Source organism: Narcine bancroftii, chromosome 6, assembly GCF_036971445.1.
Source record: "Narcine bancroftii isolate sNarBan1 chromosome 6, sNarBan1.hap1, whole genome shotgun sequence".
In the NCBI taxonomy this organism is placed as follows: domain Eukaryota; kingdom Metazoa; phylum Chordata; class Chondrichthyes; order Torpediniformes; family Narcinidae; genus Narcine; species Narcine bancroftii.
This window is the reverse complement of record NC_091474.1, coordinates 23661650-23685290: the sequence shown is the minus strand read 5'-3', so window position 1 is coordinate 23685290 and position 23641 is coordinate 23661650. Positions and strand designations below refer to the sequence as shown.

At 43.4% G+C, this 23641-nt stretch overlaps 1 protein-coding gene across 3 annotated transcripts in view; it reads right to left on the bottom strand.

The window, feature by feature from the left end:
• Window positions 1-23641, bottom strand: part of LOC138735826 (N-terminal EF-hand calcium-binding protein 1-like) — a 134713-nt gene that overhangs the window by 49420 nt on the left and 61652 nt on the right. Inside the window, exons 1-4 of one of the 3 annotated variants that reach the window (XM_069884305.1) lie at window positions 11326-11375; window positions 4099-4123; window positions 2977-3085; window positions 345-370 (exon numbers count right to left, since the gene is read on the bottom strand). In XM_069884305.1, coding sequence (XP_069740406.1) covers window positions 345-370; window positions 2977-3085; window positions 4099-4123; window positions 11326-11358 — 193 coding nt within the window. In that variant the 5' untranslated portion in view covers window positions 11359-11375. Of the gene's footprint in view, window positions 1-344; window positions 371-1981; window positions 2065-2976; window positions 3086-4098; window positions 4124-11325; window positions 11376-23641 lie in introns of those variants that run through there. The other 2 variants (XM_069884304.1, XM_069884306.1) reach the window with 2 other exon arrangements.

Sequence of the window (23641 nt, the reverse complement as noted above, 5' to 3'; positions counted from 1 at the left end):
AGTCTCTGATTCTGTGACCTCTACGCGTGAGTGACAAGGAGGATGGAACAGCAAGTAACTGTCTTGCATTCTTTGATGCTCTTTGCACTTCACGTCTTCAGCACTTTTCTCAATGTGTCCCAGAGAGACAGCCAGGAGACACGGCCTTCTCTGAGGTTGAAAGATCAGAAGTGACAGATTGATTGAGTGGGCGAAAGAAGCGCGTCTTCAGAGGAGACAGCAGCAGGTCTGGAGGATATGAAAGAGCTGCGAGCACTAGTTCTTGAAGCTGGTGCTCCCTGCGGAGAAATAAAGGCCACAAGAAGTAGCAAAGCAGGAACGGGGTCATCATATTTGTAACTTACCACACAATTCCTCTGTGTCCAAGTTGCTGTTGTAAGAATACAGAAAAAAAACAATCGAGTAATACAAGCAACTGCTAAAATTATTAAAAATGTCAATGCAAGAATCTTATACACAGCAAAGCCACAACTTGATTTTAATAATATCAACTTTATTTATGGATGATGGTCATTTTTAGAATCAGAGTGAGATGCATCATGGTGTCAGATTGGTAGGGGAGTTTAGAAGGTTTATGGTTTGTTAGTCTTCATTAGTTGGAGGATTGAGTCCAAGGGTCATGAGGTAATATGACAGCTCCAAAAAACTCTGGTTGGACTACACTTGGAGGAGGTTCACATGGATGATTCCGGGAATTAAAGGGTTGCTGTCTGAGGAGCATTTGACAGCTCTTGCCCTGTACTGGTTGGTGAGACCTCACTTGAGAGTATGGTGAGCAGTTTTGGGCTCCTCATTTAAGAAAGGATGTACTGATGTTCGAGAGGGTTCAGAAAAGGTTCACAAGGATGATTCCGGGAAAAAAAGCGATATCACATGAGGAGCGTCTTGGCCTGTATTCGTTGGAATTTAGCAGAATGAGGGTGAATCTCATTGAAACATTTTGAATGTTGAATATGTTAAAGACAAGAAGGCACAATTTCAGGATTGAAGGGCATCAGATTATGTGAAAGATCTGAAGAAGTTCCTCGTCCAGAGGGTGGAAAATCTGTGGAATTTGTTGCTACAAGTAGTTGTGGAGACCAGTTCATTGCATGTAGTTAAGACAGAGATCGATGGGTCCTTGACCAGTCAGGACATCAAAGGTTATGGGGAGAAGGCCGAGCGATGGGACTGAGTGGGAAAATGGATCATCTCATGATTAGAAGATGGTGCAGACACAATGGGCTGAATAGCCTATTTCTACTCCTATATCTTATGGTCCTATGAAATATTGTGTTCATCTCTGATACCTTTATGACAGGAAGGATGTGGAAGCTATGGAGAGGGTGCAGAGATGTTGCCTGGATTGGAGAACAAGCCTTATGACACAAGGTGTAGAGAGTTAGAAGGAAGAGGTGTGACCCAAAAGAAATCTACAAGATTATGAGAGGCATTGATAAAGTGGACAGTCAGCACCTTTTTCCCTGTGGGAGAGTAGCAAACTCCAGAGGACATCTGCACAAAGTGAGGGGAAAAAAGTTTAGCGGAGATGTCAGGAGTGGAGGCTGGTACAAAAGGGGATATTTAAATGACTCTCAGACAGGCACATGGATGTAAGAAATATAGAGGGTTATGGGAGTGAGGTAGGGAAGGTTTAGTTTGTTGAGTAGTTTTAGACAAGTCAGGCCAACATTGTGGGCTGAAGGGCTTGTACTGTGCTGTAATGTTTCATGAGCCTCGACAGGACCTTCAGCTCACTGAATCCCTGCAACTGTTAACCGCCCATTGAGGCTCTTGGTACATTAATCCTGTCCACACTCTGAGCACCCCAGCATTCCCCCACTCACCTCCCCACTGGCGGGTAATTCACAGCAGCCGATTCACCCACCAGTCCGCATGTGTTTTGGATGTGGGAGGAAGCCACAGGGAGAACTACGCAGATGTGCAGTGAACATCAGGACTGAATCTGGTCTTTGGTGCTGAGAGGTAATGGATCTCCTACCTGTGTGTGGTGGTGTTTTCATCATCGGAAAGAGGAGTGCTGTAAATATTCGCGTGATCAGGAAACATTGTGCAGGTAAAAAGACAGACTAAACATCGTTGATGACTTTCCATAAGAACTTTATTAATAGTCAGGGTATCAAGGATTATGGGGAGAAGGCAGGGGAGTGGGGCTGAGTGAGAGATTGGATTAGCTCATGATGGAATGGCATGGCTGACTTGATGGGCCTAATGGCCTACTTCTGTTCATATACCTTTGGCCCATAGTCTTATGGAACTGATACAAACTGAGAATAAAACACAAAAGGCTTCAGACACCATAATTGAAGTAAATACACAATACACAAAACTCAGCAAGTCAAACAGTGTACTTTGTGTTGCAAAGATAAAGGCACCTAACCGATATTATGAAGGTATGAGTAAAATGTAGCCAGATGCCCGAACATACTCATGGGGGAGGAGGGGGTAAAGGCAGGGGGAGCAGCACAGTCCCAAGGGAGGAGGTAATAAGTGGATAAGGGAGGGAGGGGACACTAGCAAACAGTGGAAGGGTGGAAGGCTCTGTGAGTGGAGAAGGAAGGGGATGGAGGGCTAGAGGAAAGAAGACAGAGGGAGAGTGGAGAGCAGGCTAGAAGAAACCGGAGAAGTCGATTTTAAAGTAATCCGATTGGAGAGTGCCCATATGGAAAATTAGGTGTTGTTCTTCCAATTTACAGGTGGTATTTTACAAACTGGGAATGCTGGCTATCTGAAACTCTGGAACTCAGTGACAGTGGATGAAATTATTGCCATTTTTATTGAGGATTCATGAATTGGAATCAATTGCGACATGCTTCTTTCAGGCAGGTGGGAGTTAGATTTGGTAGTGATCAGATGTTGTGTCAAGCAGCAGCAATAACAGCCCCCTTCTCCTACCCCCTCTATAAACTACCTCAAAACAACACCACACCAAATCTATCCCCTGCTCTATGTGGGGAAGCAAAGAATCGCACTTACTCTGTGTTGTCCTGATCGATTTTGTGAAACAGCTCCTGTAATTCATCAGTTCTCAGGACGCCATCAGCAAAGTAGGCCTTAAACTCGTCGAAGGATAACTTTCCATCGTCTGGAAGAGGCAGGAAAGAAAAGCTGTAAAATCACCTGGGAGGTTTCAGAGGATTTGGCTGATTTTTGCCCAGTCTAAGACATTGACACAAGGCCCAGTGATGAGAGCAGTAGGGTTAATGCCTCATTCCCAATGACTTATCTAAAAGGCCAAGTCCAACCACGTCTATTGGTTCCAGCAGGGAATAATGTCTAGCACAATGGTTCTCAGCCTTTTTCTTCCCATTCACAATCCTCTTTAACTAATCCCTTAATAACCACAGAGCATCTATGGCATAGGTGCCCTATGGTTAGTAAGGGATTATTTAAAGTGGTACGTGAGTGGGGGAAAAAAAAGGTTGAGGACCACTGGTCTAGCACAATAAGCTGAGCGAATGGGGAAGATGGTAGCAACGTCAAGCACAACTGAGACCCAAGGTTTCCTCGTGAGGTTCAGGAGACCATTCTTCCTCTGCCTATCCTTAACCAGCTATCTTACTCACCAGAGCCCTTCTAATTCTGAATGCACACCATCAGTGGACGTCAGGGTGGTCTTCACTACTCCCCCTGTACAGACTTCCGTAGAGTCATGGTCTGATCTATCTTCTTTCCTCTGGGCATCCAACTCACCTACCCTGAAACATGGGTTTAGTTCAGGAGACAGGTTGAATTTTTTTTTCCCCACTATTTAATCAGGTTAAATTATTATTATCAAGATCGTTGCCTTTTTTATCACTTTCAATGGTTGGTCCATATTAACTCTATTAAAATGAACAATTTAACCAAATTTTTCTGCATCTTTCAAATAATAAAATATCAATACAATCTGCTTGATTAAAATGTGGAGTATCTTGGATGAAATGATATGATTTAAGTGTAATGTATCTTTTTGTCTTTTATCCATGTGCACTCAGTATTTTTGGATTTGAAATTTCAATGTTAATAAAAATATTGAAAAAGAAAGTATACAGTTCCTCTGTTTCCACTCTCAGTATTGATTAAAAACAATTAAAACATAACATTTTGTCAACTCACCATTCTTGTCGGCCCTTCGAAAAATCTGCAAGCAACAAGATTGCTAACATTAATCTCACACAGTGTGCATCTGTGGAATGGTGACAACAGCCATAGCAAATGGAGCAAAAACCAGGATACTTATGTTGAATTCATAGTTACCACTGAAGAATTATCCAGCCACAATCAGATAATTCTGGGCAGCAGGAAGAAGAAAAATCTTAGAAAGGACACAATTGAAGAGGGTTTCAGGGGTGATACCCGACTGGAACAGCTGGCCTTGGAGGAGCTTTGGAAAAGGCACGCGTGACGTCAAAAGGTCTGGACAGGGGAGAGTGATGCAAGTTCTTCCCGAGGGAGGGGACTCTCTTTTGCTTTTCTTTCTCTGACTGTAAGGGGTGCCGGGCAATTTCTGGCGATGGCTAATATTTCATGTCGTATCACCCTTGTTTTAGTATATGACAATAAAGGAATCTTGAATCTTAAAAAAAAAATTCTACATGGTTACTTCGAAAAAATGGGGAACAGGATGATGAAGGGACAGTCATCTTGGAATAAATGAGCCAAAGACCTTCTGTGCCTGCAGCAATTCCTTGTATTCTTTGATATACACAGGTCTGGCTCCTAAATGATTTGCCACAAAAGCATTTGGCATTTTCTACAAGGAGGACACAGTCCAAAGGAAGGCGGTCCTGCTGCAGTTGTAGAGCATAGTTTAACCATTCTCAACAGAGGTCATATGGGGACCACCCCCCCCCCCCCCCCCCCACCCCTCCCTTGAGGGCCACAGCACATTTTAGGGAGGCCCATGGACAGAAATCATAAAATATTTTGATGCCTTTTATGTAGTCTAATGGCTTTTTATGTAACTAGTAGGTTACATTTTTAATATATCAGAGCAGAGTACATTAAGGTGTTGAGTTTCGTATACAGTTCATTTTTATGTGGATGTATCTCTTCATTATGATAAATGCAACAATGAAAATTCTTTATTAATTCCAATGTTCTGGACATGCCAGAATCTTGAGAAATATTGGAACAAAGTATTCCAAACTTTCTCTGCACTTTTTAAAGATAATTTTAGACCAAATTCCTTAACTGCATGTATCAGCTTTTATTTCTCTTATGACTAGACGGGAGGCATTGTTCAGATGGAGGGACATTACCCCATCTAATCATACTCAATGGCTACGTGACATCATGTCATGTTTTCATTTGGAGAAAATTAGATGCTCAATTTCCGACTTGAATTTAAATTTTCAAACCTTTTTGACCCACGATGTTGTCCCGACCCATAAATACCTACCAAAAATAAACTAAACATCCCTACCTCAAAACTTTCTATATTTCTTGTGCTTGTCTAAGCGTCCCTTAAATGCCCCTAATGTTTCAGCCTTCACCACCACCCCTGACAATGCATTCTAAGCACCCACAACTCTCTGAATTTAAAAAAATTACCCCTAATGTCTCCTTTAAACTTTCCTCCCTTAACTTTGTACAGATGTCCTCTGGTGTTTGCTACTCCAACCCTGGGAAAAAGGTGATGACTGTTGACCTTGTCTATGCCTCTCATAATCTGGTAGACCTCCATTAAATCTCCTCTCATCTTTCTTTGCTTAATTGAGAAAAACCCTAGCTTTGTTAACCTTGCCTCATAAAACACTTTCTTCAATCCAGCCAACATCCTGGTAAATCACCTCGTCATAGTTTCCACATCCTTCCTGTAAGGCGGTGACCAGAACCGAACACAATATTCTAAAATTGGTCTCAGCAGAGATTTGTTGAAATAATTACATGACAATTAAAAAAAAGGAACCTAGTCAGTAGGAGAGAAGTACAAAAGAAGCCAACTACACGTGACTGCTTCACAGGGAAGGAGGCCCATAAACTTTGAGCAGAGTCCTAGGGGGCCAATAGCCAAAATGAAGGTTGAACATGGCTGGGATTGACCAAACCAGGAGCTCTGCGAGCAGCATTCATCTCCAATCCCAGAGATGGGATCTGCCTACCTTGCAGTGCAGTGTGGCTTTGCAGAACTGATACTTGGAATGAGGGACTTGTACTATGTGAAGCTGTTATGATGGGCCACACTCCCTGGAGTTTCAGAAAAGGAGAGGCAACCTTAATGAGATATTAGGAGGGACTGACAGGACAGAGATACTGGAAGCTCATTTTCTCAGACTGGAGAAGGAGCAGTGTCTCAAGGTTAGGGTCCACTATTCAGGACTGAGACCAGGAAAAAATTTACACAGAGTTCTCTCTCTGTCTCTTCCTCTCTCTCATTCTGGTTCTCCCTCTTTCTATAGCTTCCTTTCTCCTCTCTCTTCCTCCTCTGTCCCTTTTTTTTGTCATTTTCTCTCTCCCTTCATCTTCTTCCTCTCTCGCTGTCTCTTTATCTCTCCATTTCTCTCTGTGCTCTCTCTTGCTCTCTCTTTCTCCTTGTTTCCCTTTCTCCCTCTCACTGATTCTTTTTCTCCTGCCCCCCACTCAGTTTCCCCCACGTTTCACCTCTCTTTGTGGTGATATTCTTTGAAATTGCCCACCTCAGAAGTCCGGCCAGTCTTTCAAAATGTTCACATCGGCAGACTCTGCATCATCAAAGAACCAAGGGATTATGGGACAAAAAGCAGGGAAGTGAATGAAGCAAATGGCCAGGCACGATCTTACGAAACGGCAGAGCAGGCTCAAGGGACAACATGGCCTCATCCTACCCGTTCCTATGTTGTGGACAGTGAGCTCCTCACACTTGTTGGCCATTTAGCTGCAAAATGGGAGTGTTCCTTAACGATCTGCTGCAGTCGCAAGGGAACTGCCTACATTAAGAGTCTGTTGACCTCAAACCCAGGAATTGCCTCTGAGCACAATGCAGAAAAATTTACCCAACATCGAAAGTACACCAACGATGAGCAATTTATCTTGTGAAGCAGCATTAAAATTGAATATCAATTTCAATTCATCTAGTACAAAATACTTACCACTGAAAGCATGCTCCATCAGTTAGTAAAATTACATTGTTCAATAAATAAATAATTGAACTATAATTCTTAAAAGGCAAGTGCTGTCATGGCAACTGAGTGGAGTAGCTGGAAGTCAGAAAAGGGTAAAACAACTGAAAATAATTTGCAGATATTGAATAAACCCCCAGAGGGAATGAGGAAGGAGTGTCAGAGAAAGAATCTTCTTTCCATTGAAAGATAATTATACAGGTACAACAAAGTGATCCAAGGTGTCGGAATCATGCCTCCACAGGGCCCAAATAGGTTAGATGGATGTAAGACACCTGTTTTAAGAGTGATTAAACACTCAGCATCTTGCAAAAAAAGATTGAAAGGACACCTGCTCCAAATCTAAAACTGGAGGGTGCAGTTCCTCTCACTTCCCTAGAAGCCATAATGTGCAAGAACCAAGATGGGTGCCAGGATTGGCACAAGGAGTGCGAATACATACACACACATTCACACAAATGCACAGACACACCCACCCACACATATGCAAATGCAGAAACACACACCCATAAACATGCACAAACACACATAAATGCAGACACCCACACTCTCAGTCATATGCACTTGCAAACACACAAATGCATGAACGCACACACATACGCAGGCACATATACAAACGCAGGCGCACTCACGTTCATACATACATGCACATGTACACCCATACACAAATGCACAATCACATACACCAACACGCATGCACACACAAATGCACAAACCCACACCCTCACAGTCACATGCACTCGCCAAACACACACACACACACTGGCTGCATGGGAGGAGTGGGAGATTGAAAAAGCAGATGAAGTCAGCTTTCATATTCACTCAAAGGAACAGGCAAGTCCTGGTCCATGAGGAGTGTGCTGTGTATCACTAGTTGGATTGGGAGTCTCCATCTTGCTAGAAGAAAGGACCAGAGGAGTTTTCTTTCATTCTTCTCAACTTGGAATGAGATGCCCCCACATCTGAAGTGATCTGGGGATCATAAAGATCCATCATAGTGACCTTCACCCAATATAGTGGCGATCAGATTTCAGATTTATTGTCAGAGCATATACATACAACCCTGAGATTCTTTATCCTGTGAGCCAGGCAGAATTACCCAGCAAAATTGGTAATGCAAACAAAAATGCACATGATGTACACATGCAAACAAATAAGGAACTGTATACAAACTGACTGTGCAATATAGAGAGAAAAAAAACTCAATAAAGTGCAGAAGTGAGTCCTTTAATGGGTCCCTGATTGAGTTTGTTGTTGAGGAGTCTGATGGTGGAGGGGGAGCAGCTGTTCCTGAACCTGGTGGTGCAAATCTTGTGGCACCTACACCTCTTTCCTGATGGCAGCAGTGAGAACAGAGCATGTGCTGGATGGTGTGGATCCTTAAAGATTGCTGCTGCTCTCCTGTAGATGATCTCGATAGTGGGGATGGTTTCCTCACAGAGATGTGCATTATATGGAGGTCTGAATTCTTTAAGACTCACTCTTCATAAATGTATGGTGATGTTATAACAAGCCATGGCGATAATTGGTGCAGGTTTTATGAGGTACAAGGTGATCTTGCAGGTTGAAGTGTGGATTGCTTCAGGGACAATGGTTGATTAGGTTCCTTAACTAATTTCATTCTCTCTCAAACAATTGTTGACAACTCTTTTCTCCTTCACTCACATAGGAGGTGAGGCCTGCAGGGCCTTGCTCTGCTCCCTGCTCCTCTTCTTCCATCCCAGAGCTCTCAGGATCAGGATCTTCCTATTACATTTTCTCTGGCACTGGCTGCAGACTTTGTTCTGCTGGATAGTGCAGCAATGAAGCCTCCACCTCCATCGTCTGTAGTGCACGCTGTCGCCGGACTGACAACCCTCATCTACAGGAGGGGAGCGGCATTTCCTCCTTCTCTCCCATTCCTTGTGTGGCTCCCATTATATCTGCAGCAAGCTGCTGTGATTAGAGAGTTTCAAAGAGGCCTGATGCCCAACTGCTTGGAATGGTGGGGAAGTGGAGACATGATACAGTGAGGCTTTGGTCCAACGGCAAAATGCTCCAAAATGTCTGGAGACCAGGCTCTGCCACTGGGAATTAGCAAATACCAGGGCATGGACGTGGACACATAAACACACACGTGCAGACCCAGGCACTCGCACATGCACAAAAGCACACAATCATCCACATGTACTTACCGTCCATGTGCATACGGGCATGCGCCACAAACATGAGCACATACACAAATTCATGCACACACACAGATAGATATGACACATGCATGCACGCACTCACACCATCATACCCATGCATGTAATCACCAAACACACATGCACACATACACAAACTTATACATACACACACCACGCGCGCGCACACAAACACAGGATAAAAGCTGGGTATAGAGTCTGTCTTAGTTGGTTACAGTACTGTGAAATTGTTCATGACTGATTTCCACACTGGTTGATCATTGCACTGTCATTAATTCTTTAGCTCCTGCACAGAACATAACACACCATCGTCACTAAGTATTAATCTGAATTAATTAATTTAATTTACTTGGGAATTTCTCTGTTGTCTCTGTCACCTTTTAGATTATTAATCAATTTTGAATCATGTTTTTATTACAGCTGAGAGACATTAAAACAAAATAAAGTCATTTGGAAAGTAATTGAATCTTTAAACTTGATTACTGAATGATAAACTGTCATGGGATGATGTGTTCTTGCTAAGGATGCATGGTGTGTCCATGGGTGTGAAGATATTAACACTGTACCTAGTGAGTTTTCTGCGGAAGTAACTTCACTCTGGCTTAAGGTCTAATGCAGGGACTGAAAAGGCAGTCCAGTTATTAACAATAGCCAAACATTCCAGAACACGATGCATTGGGAATTGGAAAAGTAATATTACTTGACAGGCAGTTCAAAATCACGAGCAGCTGGGGTTGGGAACCATCCCTTGGTGAATGGGAAGCACTGTATTTAAATAGAAAACTGGCCTCTCAGCACAATGTCAATACTGCTGTTTAGTTTTACTGTTCCCAACACTATAAGCATAGCAGTTAATAGCGACTGGGGTTTGAATCCACTGCAGGGAGTTTATACGTGTGTGGGTTTCCTCCCACTGTTCAAAAACATGCCCGGATTTGAGGTAAATTGGAGTATTTGGGCGGCACGGGCTCATGAGCCAGAAAGGCCTGTTACCGTGTGGTACGTCTACATTTAATTTAAATTTAGACACTCCATTACAAAGACTCCTGACAGGTTACTGTGGATTAACACTGAGAGAATATTTGTCCAGGGGCCTTGCCCACAAACTCCAGGCTACCCAGTTCACACATGTACCTGCTCATGGGAACAAAGGTGTTCACGTCAGATTGGTGGCCTTGATTCACTTGCCTATTGTTCACAGGTGTCTCTCGAGAACTATGGTGGCAGCTACCCCTGTGACTGCAGGAGATGCTGCAATTGGCCCACATCTCCTCCCTCACCACCAATCGGGGCCCCAAACAGTCCTTCCAAGTGAAGCAACACTTCACTTGTAAATCTGTAGGGGTCATCTACCTCATCAAGTGCTCCCGTTGTGATGTCCCCTACATTGGAGAGACTGGACGTAGACTGGGAGATCACTTCACTGAGCACCTGGGCTCTGTCCGCATCAATGATCACCCAGTGACCACTCTTTTCAATTCTCCGTCCCATTCCCTTTCTGACATCTCTGTCCAAGGTCTCAAGCACTGTCAGATGGAGTCCACCAGCAAATTGGAGGAGGAACACCTCATTCCATCTGGGAAACCTCCAAACGGATAGCATTAACATTGACCTCCAGTTTTCATGAAACTCTCCCCCCACTACCCCCATCTGTCTCTATGTTTCCTTTCCTCTCACGCTCTCTCTCTCTCTTCCTTTTTCTATCTTCTTTCACAGAGCCAAAATCAATTCTCACCTCCCTTCTTATGATCCCTAACTAATACCTTTTGTCTGTTGGTCTGGACTCCCCCCTCCCTCACTTTATTCCGACTTTTTTCTCCAGCCATTAGTTCAGATGCTTGTCTATTTTCACTCATACCTTGAAGAAGGGATCAGGCCCAAAACATCGGTAATATATCTTTACCTCCAATGGATGCTATGAGACCAGCTGAGTTCCTCCAGCAACTTGGTGATTTGACTTCAATCATAGCGTAACCACCATAAAAAGTGTGGGGAAGACCCTCATTAATGGCCAAAACATGCCGCTCAGCACCATGGGAGTTTCCTTGAGAAAATACCTTGCCTCGATGAACATAAATGCTGGAGGCCATGCGCGTGCACGCACACACACACACACACACACACACACACACACACACACACACACACACACACACACACACACACACACACACACACACACACACAATCCAGATAATCTTCCATTGTGATGTTGCTTGAGGAATAATTGTTGAGTCAGTTCAGTGGGGAGCTCATTACTGCTCTTCCACAATGTGGAACCAAGTAACCATTTATTTCTGCCTATGAGTAGGCAAACCTATGATACCTGTGAGAGTCCAGCTCTCCTTCAGGGGTATCAACAGGAACTTTACATTCAAACCCCTGGAGTGGGTCTCGCTTAGATGTATAAAATCATGGATAAAATGGATAGTCGCAGGCTTTTCTCCCCCAGAGCAGATGGTTGTGGAGCGACAAGATTGGCACAGTGCCATTAGAGCGCCAACGATCGGGACCGGGGTTCAAGTCCTGTGCGGTCTGACAGGGGTTTGTTTGTTCTCCCCGAGTCTGCGTGGATTCTCCCCAGGGGCTCCGGTTTCCTCCCACTGTTCAAAATGTACCAGTGGTGCAGGACAATATGGTATAAATGGACAGCGTGGACTTGTGGGCTGAAATGGCCTGTTACTGTGTTTATGACTTTAAAAAAAACTAGAGGGCAGAGGTTTAAGGTGAGAAGGGACAGAGTGAAGATGGACCTGAGGGGCAATTTTTTCACTCAGAGGATGGTCCGTATCTGGAACGAACTGCTGGAGGAAGCTGTAGAAGTGGATACAATTTCAATGTTCAAAAGACATTTAGATAGGTTTGGAAGGAACAAAAGGAAAACAATCTTCGGTCGGAACATAGCAGGTGGAGCTGCTAATGGGGTTGACCCAGGAGAAACAGCCACTAAGCTTCTCCGTAGGGTTCACCCTCTCGGTCCTAATGCCGGTGGCTCCGTATGGGTGTTAAATGGCCTGTTAAAGAGCCAATGGTTTTTGTAAGTAAAATCCTGCAACTGTGGAGGTCTGTGCCCAAGATGGCCAGGAGGGGTTAGACTCTGGGGTAGTAGTGGTCTGGCGTAGGGCACCAGAAACAGGGAAACACCAACCTCCCCCCACCAATGAAGAGGAGAATCAGAGGAGAAGACCCTACGGATGGTGACTCTGGCGGCCGACCAACGAGGGGCTCAGTGGCTGCAAGACCCACACAGGCAGCAGGCAACGTTGTCAGAGGATCCGCACGGGCTGCTGGAGACTAGCTCATAGGAACCATGTATCAGGACAGGGATTGGAGGTGATGGGGGCAAGAAGGTTTCCTGAAGGGCCTCAGGTGCTGAAGGCTTCCTCATTGTGTCATTGTGCTGGAGATTTGGATCTGGGCTTGGGTTGCCGATGAATTGAACTGGAGTCTGTGCGACTGCAGAGGCTGTGGGAGTGCTGGAGGCAAATCCACGGACACTCATTGACTCTGCAGGGACTTCCTTTTGCTTATTTTTCTCTCTTACTGTAAGGGGCCGCCAGGCAACGCTTATGGTGACTCTCTGTCTGCATTACAGTTTATGGTGACTCTTTGTCTGCATTACAGTTGCCAAAAGGCAACTTTTTGTAATATTACATGTCAGTACTATTACTCCAGAATGGAGGACCATCGCCTTCCCAAGATCGTATTATATGGCGAGCTCTCCACTGGCCACCGTGACAGAGGTGCACCAAAGAAAAGGTACAAGGACTGCCTAAAGAAATCTCTTGGTGCCTGCCACATTGACCACCGCCAGTGGGCTGATAACGCCTCAAACCGTGCATCTTGACGCCTCACAGTTTGGCGGGCAGCAGCCTCCTTTGAAGAAGACCGCAGAGCCCACCTCACTGACAAAAGGCAAAGGAGGAAAAACCCAACACCCAACCCCAACCAACCAATTTTCCCTTGCAACCGTTGCAATCGTGTCTGCCTGTCCCGCATCGGACTGGTCAGCCACAAACGAGCCTGCAGCTGACGTGGACTTTTTACCCCCTCCATAAATCTTCGTCCGCGAAGCCAAGCCAAAGAAGAAAAAGAAAAAAAAAGAAAAAGAAAAAAAAAAAACTATTACATGACAATAAAGGAATTTAAAATCTTGAATCAATGGGAGAAAAAGAAGGGTTGATGTTTCAGGTTTGAACCCTTATCCAATGTCAATGCCAACCTGAAACATCAACCATTCCCCCCCCCCACCCACTGATGCTGATGTCCTCCAGAGGATTGTTCTTTCACTCCAGATCCCAGCAGCTGTAGTCTCTCCTGGGTTTAGAAGGACATGGGCAAATGCAGGCAAACAGTACTAGCTCAGAATGTCAACTTGGTTGGCATGGATGAGAGGGGCTGAAGGGCCTGTTCCGTGCAGTATGACATTGATTCTGACTGAAAGTGATAACGATCCAGGATATATTGTACAAATTTGCATCTCCTCCTGCTGGGCTAAATATAGAGATGGACGCTGTTGATTTCTCAAAGGAGCTCTGAACAATAATTGAAGCCAACATCTCCATACTTGGACCTCTAGGGATAGCTGCAATGTATGCAATAGCATGTCATTTGAACAGTTTAAGATCATGACTAGTTTTGTCTTTGGCCTCCTCTCCAAATGTCCCTTATCAAAATATTACTACAAATGTTGAGCAAGAACCAACACTCGCAATTCAGCACTTTGACGTGTTCTGCTCCTCAGGAGATTAAAGACACGCACTCAGCATTTCAAAAGCAGCTTCTTCCTCTCCACCATCAGATTTCTGAACGGACAATGAACCTATGGACACGACCTCACTTTTTCTCTTTTTTCCTGCACTTGCTTTTTTAAAAAATCTTGTATTTATGGAATTGTAATTCCTAGCAATTCTGCACAATAATGCTGCCTCAAAACAACAAATTTCACGGCACATGTTCATGACAATGAACCTGATTCTGGCAATAAGAAACCATTTAGATATTGTGCACACCTCCATTTCAATGCATGGTTGCCATGTTTTTAAAGTTCTTTTATGCTATTATTGTCCATACAATTTACCTCAGACTGTGGCTGATCCCTTATTCCGAGACTGTGTCCTGATTTCTCCCACCAAATCCCAGTCCTACTTTCAGTGGGAGACTGAGAAATCTCCTTCCATTCCTGTCACCTAATGCTGTGGTAGCCTCAATACTAGATCATTACCAGCCACAAAATGAACCCTGCTCATCCAGAATCTAGGATAGTTTTACCAACTTTAAGTATGTTGTTTCATCCACTTAATACACTGGTTATATCTGGTCTGGGCATTGAAAAGTTTGCAGAGGTTTGGCATGACTTTGGAAACCCTGACAAATTTCTACTGATGTGTGTTGGAATGTGTGCTGACCAGCTGCATCATTATCTGGTATGGGGGCAGCAATACCTCTGAGCGTAAAGGCCTGCAAAAGGTAGAGGACACATCCTAGGACATCACTGGCAAAATCCCTCCCCACCATCAAAAACATCTACAGGGAACACTGCCGTCAGAGAGCAGCAGCAATTATCGAGGATCCACATCACCCAGCATTCTGTTCTTGCTGGTGTCATCATGAAAGAGATATAGGTACTACAAGGCTCGCACCACCAGGTTCAGGAACAGCTGCTACCCCTCCACCATCAGACTCCTCAACGACAAACTCAATCAGGGACTCATTTAAGGACTCTTACTTGTGCGCTTTATTGATTTTTTTCTTCTTCTCCGTATTGAACAGTCACTTTGTTTACATTTGTACATTGAGTGCAGTTTTTTTTGCACTACCTATGTTAACACTAGCTATGGACAAGTGGTAATTCTGCCTGGATTAAATCTTAGGGTTGTATGTGATGCCATATATGTGCTCTGATAATACATATGAAATCTGAATTTGAAAAGGGTAACAAATCCCCAAATGAAATTGAAATATCTAACGGGAATTATTCAAACGTGTTTGATTAACAGTTATTGATTAAATCTGGAATGAAACAGTAAATTCAGGAAATGCTCAGTGCATCAAATCAAGTAGGATCTGTGAAGAACAAAAGAAAGTTGCAAGGCCAGGCACTGTATGTGATAGTACAGATCTATCACCAATGTACATAGTTTATATAGTTACTGTATCTAGACTGTGCTTACAGCGATTGGCTGAGAGCTAAGCCACGCCTATTGTCTGGGCCTTAAAGGATTGTGTCCCTAGCCAGGTCGGATCATTCCGGACTAGTCGGCCACCTGTGAAGAGCTCCTGTCTTTTGCCAATAAAAGCCTTGGTTTGGATCAACAAGTCTTTGATTCTTTCGACGAGCTCTACACTGTGATCCTGAGGAAGAAAATTAGGATAAATTTCCACTCCACTGGCAGCAGACTTTGCCTTAGACACAAGCTGCCAACGCATCAGTGAAAAGGTAGAGGGATAATGACAGTTAGACAAGGTTCCAGCAGTTGGTGGAGCTTAGCTATTGAATAACAGAAAATATCGTGAGAGATATGGGTACAATGACAATATTTAAGACATTTAGAGAGGTACATAGACAGGAAAACTTTTGAGGGATATAAACAGAGAGCAGGCAAATTGGACTCGCTCAGATGGGCTGGAAAAGTCAAATGGGTCTGTGTCCCTGCTGTACAGCTCAATGACTCGACTCAACCAAACACAGGCTATTTTATAAGTAAAAACAATGCTGTAGAAACTCAGCAGGTCGAACAGTGTCCTTTATGTAGCAAAGATAAAGGTACATAACCAACGTTTTAGACTTGAGTCTAAAATCATCTCATCATGGTATCTCACCTTTGACTGTACTCACCCATTTTATTTTATAACTGAGTTTATTTTACAGCAAATAGAGTTTAACCATGAAGCCAAAATTAAACAGAATCTATTTTAAAGCAGAGTCCATTCCCTTCATAAAGTTTATTTTACAATTAGACTCTACTAATCAGACAATTTATTTACTCAGCTTGAGTAGAACTGATTTGACAGCAATTAAATTACGTAGAAAGCAGTAAGAATTTCATCTTCCAGCTGTTTTTTTTAACCAAGTAAAATACAGGCCAGCTTATAGTAAAAATAGTTGTGAAGCAAACAGTCTATTAACCAAGAAATCTGAGATTTTAGCCTTACTGAATGAAGTCTATGTTAACACCAGCTATGGACAAATGGTCAAACTGCAGCTGACGTGGACATTGCCCCTCCATAAATCTTCATCCGCGAAGCCAAGCCAAAGAAGAAAAATGAAGAAGGACAAGTGGAGTTATCGGGCATAAATACACACATTTAAAACTCATGAGTGAAAAACTCTCGAGGGTCTGCCAGTAAAAGCAGGCTCATTTCTCCAACACAATGCAGTGAATTATACTGGAGTGAGAGGGGTAAAACACAGGATTCTGTTGACACCGTGGTTATGTGAAAAACACACACACAAATGCTGGAGAAACTCAGCAGGTCAAACAGTGCCTTAATGTAGCAAAGGTGAAGATACATCACCAACGTTTCGGGCTTGAGCCCTTCATCAAGTTGTGGGGGAACATGAGAGAAGTCTGAACAAAAGGGTGTGGTGAGGGTGGGAGATGATAGGTGGAGAGGGGGGAGAAATACTGCTGGGGGAGGAGTCTAGGCTTGGTGGAGAGAGAAAGGAAGTAGGAACTGGAATAACTAGTTAAGTGGGGGGTGAAGGGGGGAAAAAAGCAAGCTGATTAGTGGAATGCAGTGAACTCAATATTCATGCACTGGGGTTGGAGAGTGCCCAGATGAAAAATGAGATGTTGTTCCTCCAATCTGCGGGTGGCCAGGGTGGGGTAGTGTGAAAGGCCATGGACAGACATGTGAGTGTGTGAGCGTGACTCAGAATTGAAATGGTTGGCTATGGGGAGGTTGCTGGAGTGAGAGACATCATGTCCGAAGAATTTATCATACTGAATTATAGCATAAACTGATTGAAAAGGAAATTATCCATAATACTAGTCAGGGCATGTGATAGCAGTGTCTGTAACTTAATACATTTATTTTCTTTGTCTATACTTTACCCTGCAACCCAACATTGTCCAAAGTAGTAACTTCTCCCAAACTTTCATTCTACATTCTTTACCTCAACACTCATATACTCGCGTATAAATCAATATTTTAGAAAATTTTAATGTTAACCCCTTGGGCTTTGCTTCCCCGTTTTCAGGGGCTACCAACAAGCACATCTACTCCATGTCCCGGTTTTCAGAGACTATGGAAAATATGAGTAATGTATTGCTTAATTACTTTGTAACACAATGTTTGCTGTAGTCGGCTTGAGTAACATAATATTTATACACTGCTTTAATTTGTCTTGTGTAACAATCTTTGTATAGTAATCTTTGAAGACCATGATTGCTCATTACCTACAACAACTCTTGTGTAACAACCTTTTGTATAGCAGTCTTTGAAAGTTCATTACCCCAATCTTTGAAGATCATTACCCCAATAATGAAACCTCTACCCTGCGGCAAGACATCCAGCAACAGAGAGATAACTGTGGCACAACATGATAAATTGAATGGAGATTGGAAGATAACATGACTGTTGGAAGAGAATACGATGTAAGCACAGTGTGATTGTATATGTTAATATAATGGGCTGAAAAAGGGGTTTGGGGGTGATCAGAGACTAGTTCTCTGACCACCTCAGCTTTTGTTTGCAAATAAAAGCTTTACTTCTTGAAGAATTCTCCGTGTTTCCTGGTTATTCTCAGACCCTAGTTAACCACGACAAGATTACCAACAAGAGCATCTACTCCATGTCCCAGTTTTCCGTGACTGGTTTTATACCCAACCACCAGCTGGTTCGCATTGGTGTTCTTATTGCGGTTTACCCACGGACTGAGTCCGGAGTATATATTATGAAAAGCTAAAAAATGGCCAGAGTCCAAAGGGTTAAATTTATGGTATCAACATGGATACTATTTCAGAATCAGGATTTATTGTCATGAACAAGTCATGAAATTCGGCGTTTTGTAGCAACCTCATAGTGTAAACATACATATATTATACATAATATATAAAAAAACTAAAATAAAATAATACAACAATAACAGTCCACGAAAAGTAAGGCAGTGAATTGATGATTCAGGAATCTGATGGCAGCGGGGAAGAAGCTGTCCTTGTGCTGCTGAGTGCTTTTCTTTAGGCTCCTGTACCTTTTCCCCAATGGTAGCAGAATGAAGAGGGCATGGCCTGGGTGGTGGGGATTTGAGGAGAGAGGCTGCTTTTTTAAGACACTGTCTCATGTAGGTGTCCTTGATGGAGTGAAGTCTGGTGCCTGTGATGTTGCAGGCTGGGTTAACAACCCTCTGGAGTTTATTCTTGACCTGAGAGTTGGCAGTGGTGCAGTCAAGTCTTCGGTGACACACCGAATCTCCTCAGACACCTCACAAAGTATAGTCGCTGGCGAACCTTCCTTGTAATTGCATCAACTTAAGAGGCTCCAGGACAGATCCTTGGAGATGTTGACACCCAGAAATTTGAAGTTCTTGACCCTCTCCACTACTGAGTCCTTGATGAGGACTGGGTCATGTTCCTCTGACTTCCACAATCATCTTCTTGGTTTTACTGACGTTGAGCGCAAGGTTGTTATCGTTACACTATTCAATGAGCTGATCTGTCTCCCTCCTGTATGCTTCCTCATTGCCGTTTGTGATTCTGCCAACAATTGTGATGTCACACAATCGTGGGTATATAACGAATAGAGCAGTGGGCTAAATGCGCCTATGTTGATGATCAGTGAGGAAATGTTGTTTCCAATTCGTATTGACAGTGGTCTTCCAATGAGAATGTCAAGGATCCAGTTACAGAGGGGGGTACAGAGGCCTAGCGTTTGTAACTTCTTGACCAGTACTGAAGAAATAATGGTATTGAAGGCCAAGCTGTAGTCGATAAAGTGCAGCTGTTTTCAAGGTGTTCCAGAGCTGAGTGGAGACCCAGCGATATTGCATCTGCTGTGGAGTAATTGTGACGATACAATGAGTCTAGATCTTTACTTAGAGACGTTTTAATTCTGGCCATGACCAGCCTCTCAAAACATTTCGTTTGAGGGGCTGAAATTCATACTTTTGAGGGGCTGCTCTCCATAGCTGTGTTTACATCTGTGAATGGTAGACAGAACAAGCATTGTGTAAATGTACCGTAATTTTAAGTTGATGAGGTACCCATTCGCAGATACGATACTTAGGGTGAAGTACCGTAAATGCATATTGGCCTAGCTTACCGTACGTGAAGAATGATGGTGTGTTATACCCAGCACTGACTCAGGAATAGGGTAATATAGTGTTCATGAATTTTGGCCAAGCTGTGCTCCTGCCTGAGACTTTATATATGCGAATGGCAAGGAGACAAAGTGTTCTGCTAAGGTTTTTGTAATTTAACACTAGTTACGGTATTAAGTACCCATTCAGGGATACAGTAATTATAGTGAAGTAAATTCATATGGTCTAGGTCAGTGATTCTCAACCATTTTTCTTTTAAGTAATTCCTGACTAACCAAACAGCACCTAAGCCTATACTGGTTCCCAGGTCGAACCCACTATTTCTTGGTAATCTACTCTTTCTCTGGTACTTTTCAGCTCCCAATCCCTGTCTCTTAACTCCTACTTACACCCACGGAATGTCCAAGAGCCGACTAACCTACCAACCCGCACGTCTCCAGGATGAGGGAGGAAACCGCAGCACTGGGAGAAAACGATGTCATCAGAGGGGAGAATGTGCAAACTCCACATAGACAGCACTGGAGTCAGGATTGAACCTGGGTCATTGGAACAGTGATGCAGCTGCACATGTGTTGCCCATTCATGGGAAGTCTAGGACAGACTAGATACGGGTTTCTGGGCACAGGGACAGGCACCTCGCTTGTTCATCATTTAATAAGATTTTGTCTGATCTGTGGCCTGACTTTATACTCTGGCCTTTTCTCCCCTTCCTTTAACAAAAACCTATCAATCACAGGCATAAATATGCAATGACTCAGCATTAAAGCTATTTGTTGAAGTGTTCCAAATTTCCAACATTCTCTGCATAGTGAAAGACTTTTTTACCTGCATACCTGACTCTAATTACAAGACAATGACCTCTAGTCCATGAGTAAAATTAAGGAATCAATTTTGGACTTCAGGAAGGGGAAGCCAGGAGGACACAAACCAGTCATCATCAAGGGGTCAGCAGTGAAGAGAATAATAAACTTCAAATTCCTGGGTGTCAACAACTCTGAAGACCTATCCTGGGGCCTTCATGTCAACGTAATTAGGAAGAAGGCTCACCAACATCTAAATTTCATTTGGGGTTTGAGGGGATTTGGTATGTCACCAAAGACTCTTGCAAATTTCTACAGGTGTGCCGCGGAGAGTATTCTGACTAGTTACACCACTGTCTGGTAATGGAGGAGCTCCTGCACAGGGCAGGAACAGGCTACAGAGGGTTGTCAACTCAGCCAGCGCCATCACGGGCATCAGTCTTCACCCCATTAAGGAAATCTTCCAGAGGTGGTGCCTCAAGAAATCAGCTCCTGACATCTAGGTCCCTCACCAACCATGCCCTCTTCACACTGCTACCACCAGGAAGGAGGTACAGGACCCTGAAGACACACACTCAACATCAGCTTCTTCCCCTCCTTCATTAGATTTCTGAATGGACAACGACCCACAGACACTACCTCACTTTCTCTCTATTTTGCACTCATCATTTATATCTTTAAATCTTATAGTTACAGAATTGTAATTCTAATTTTGCACCTGGTTCTGCACAATACTGCTGCCACGAAACAAAAAATTTCATGACAGATACTCATGACAATAAACCAGATCTGAGACACTCCAACCAGCAAAAATAATGTTGTTTTGTAGTGTACAGAAGTGTGCCTTCAAGAACCGAGTGGCCCACCTTGGATGACGTTGGTGCATTATTACACAAGCCACTGGTATTTGGATGACAACACACGAAATAGGAGCAGGTGTAAGTCATTCAGCCCCTTAAGCCTACTCCACCATTCCACAAGAACTTCTACCTCAATGCCACTCTTAGTGTTTGATTTGGAATAAACCTTTCTGAGGCTTAGCAGGGATGTGGACCAAATGGGACCAGCCTTGAATCCCAACGTATGGACAAGTTGAGCAGAAAGACCGGTTCTGTGCTGCATTCATTCTCTTGCCCTATCCCTCGATTCTTTTAATCTCCAAAAGATCGATTGATCTGAATTTTGAATAAAATCAACGACTGTGCCTTCAGATTAGGGAATTTTGAAGAATTTCCACTCTCTGGAAAGAAGTTCTTCTTATCCCTTATTTTCAGATTCCTCGCCCTCACTGTGTCGTCTGTAATGAGTTGTCTCAGAATGACAAGCATTTCAATAATGTTATCTCTCATTCTTCCAACCTCCAAATCGAGGTCAAGCCAACCAAACATCTTACCCATATGATAAACCTTGCCATCCCAGGAACCAAATCAATGAACCACACACTGCCTTACTTTTTGTGCATTATTATTTTTTATATTATTGTTGTAAGATGGTTATAATATGAATGTTTGCTCTAAGATGCTACCGCAAACACTGAACTTTGTGACTTGTTCATGACAATTCTAATTCTGACTAGTGTGCTAAACTTTCATTGCACAATGACAAGCCATATCCTTTTGTAGGTAAGGAGACTAAAATTTATTTATTTTTTAAAAAATTATATTAATTTTAAAAATTTTAAATTTAGACAAACAGCATGGTAATAGGTCATTCCAGCCCACGAGCCCATGCTGTCTAATTACATCCAATTAACCTATACCCCCAAGCAGCAACACAAAATAGATTGAAGATCTGCTCATAAACCCTTTTTCCCAGAGCGGAAATGGCAAGCACCTGTACAAAGTGAAGGGAGGAAATGTTTAGGGGAGTCGTCAGGGGTAAGTTTATTACACAGAGAATTGTGGGTGCCTGGAATGACTTGCCTGAGGTGGTGGTGGAGGATGAAACATTAAGGACATTTAAGAGACTCTTAGGCAGGCGCATGGATGAAATAAAAATAGAGGGTTATGCAATACAAAGGGTTTAGTGTTTTAGACAATGTGCAGCATAGAGATGAAAGTACAGTTAAGACAGTCCAGGGCATCATCTTCTATCAAAGAAGGGGTCATTCAAGAGTCTGATAACAGCAGGAAAGAAACTGGAACTTTGTATTTTCAAGCACATGCCTTATGGGAGAGAGTTGGGGGTGGGGGGGAGGGTGGGAGGGAGAAGAGAGTGCAACCATGGGTCCTTTAATATGTTGGCAGTTTTCCTGAGACAGCCAGAGATAGAGACAGAATTGAACCTTAACTTTCCATTACTGAAGCCCACCCCTCAACCAGGAACAACTATCATCCAGTACACATCAATAGTGGTAGTGGAGAGTAGAGAGCACCAAGTTCCTTGCAGTCCACATAACAAGTGACCTATCATGAACACACATCTCTTTACTTGTCAGGAAGGTACAACAGCCACTGCACTTTCCAAGACGACTGAAGCAGGCAAGGCTTTCGGCCACCATCATGTCAACCTTCTACAGGAGCTCTGTCGAGAACATCCTGACCGGCGGGCATCACAGTGTGGTATGGACGCTGCGGAGAAGTGGATCAGAGGACCAAACGAGTAGAGGAGAGGATCACTGGGGTCTCCCTCCCCCGCCCCACCCCCCCCCATTGATGTGATCTACAGGGATTGTTGTCTGAAGAGCAAAATCATTGAGGATCCCCTCGATCCTACACACGGCACTTTTCAGCGGCTCCTGTCGGGGAAAAGATATAGGAATATCAGAGCACTACAAGGGTGAAGAACAGCTTCTTCCCACAGGAGATGAGCATTCTGAATAACTGAAGGAACTGCCCATACAAACCCCCCCCCCCCCGAGACTCTACTATTTACGAAAGAATATTAATTAATTAATTTTTAATCTACGTTTGCCCTGCATATATATTATTTGTCTGTCTACGAGTTATGTCAGGTTTGTGTGTCTGCAGGTTTCTGCACTGAGGACCGGAGAACGCTGTTTCGTCAGGTTGTACTTATGCAATCAGCTGATAATAAACTTGAAACTTTCTACTTCTGACATAATGACTAGCCACAGACATCAAAAAGCTGCTGCCTCTAGAATGTACTTGATTCTTGCAAAAGTCATTTTCTGAAATTAGTCCGTTTGAGGAGCATAATAGAATCTGTCAGATCCCCTTGGAGTCAAAAAGCTTTTAAGATGGACTATGGGAGATGAGCACATTACCCAGGCTAACACTCCAATTGTATACCATAAGTTCACTGCAGAACTGCAAACAGAAAACAGCTCCTTTGTCACTTCTGCCAATTGCA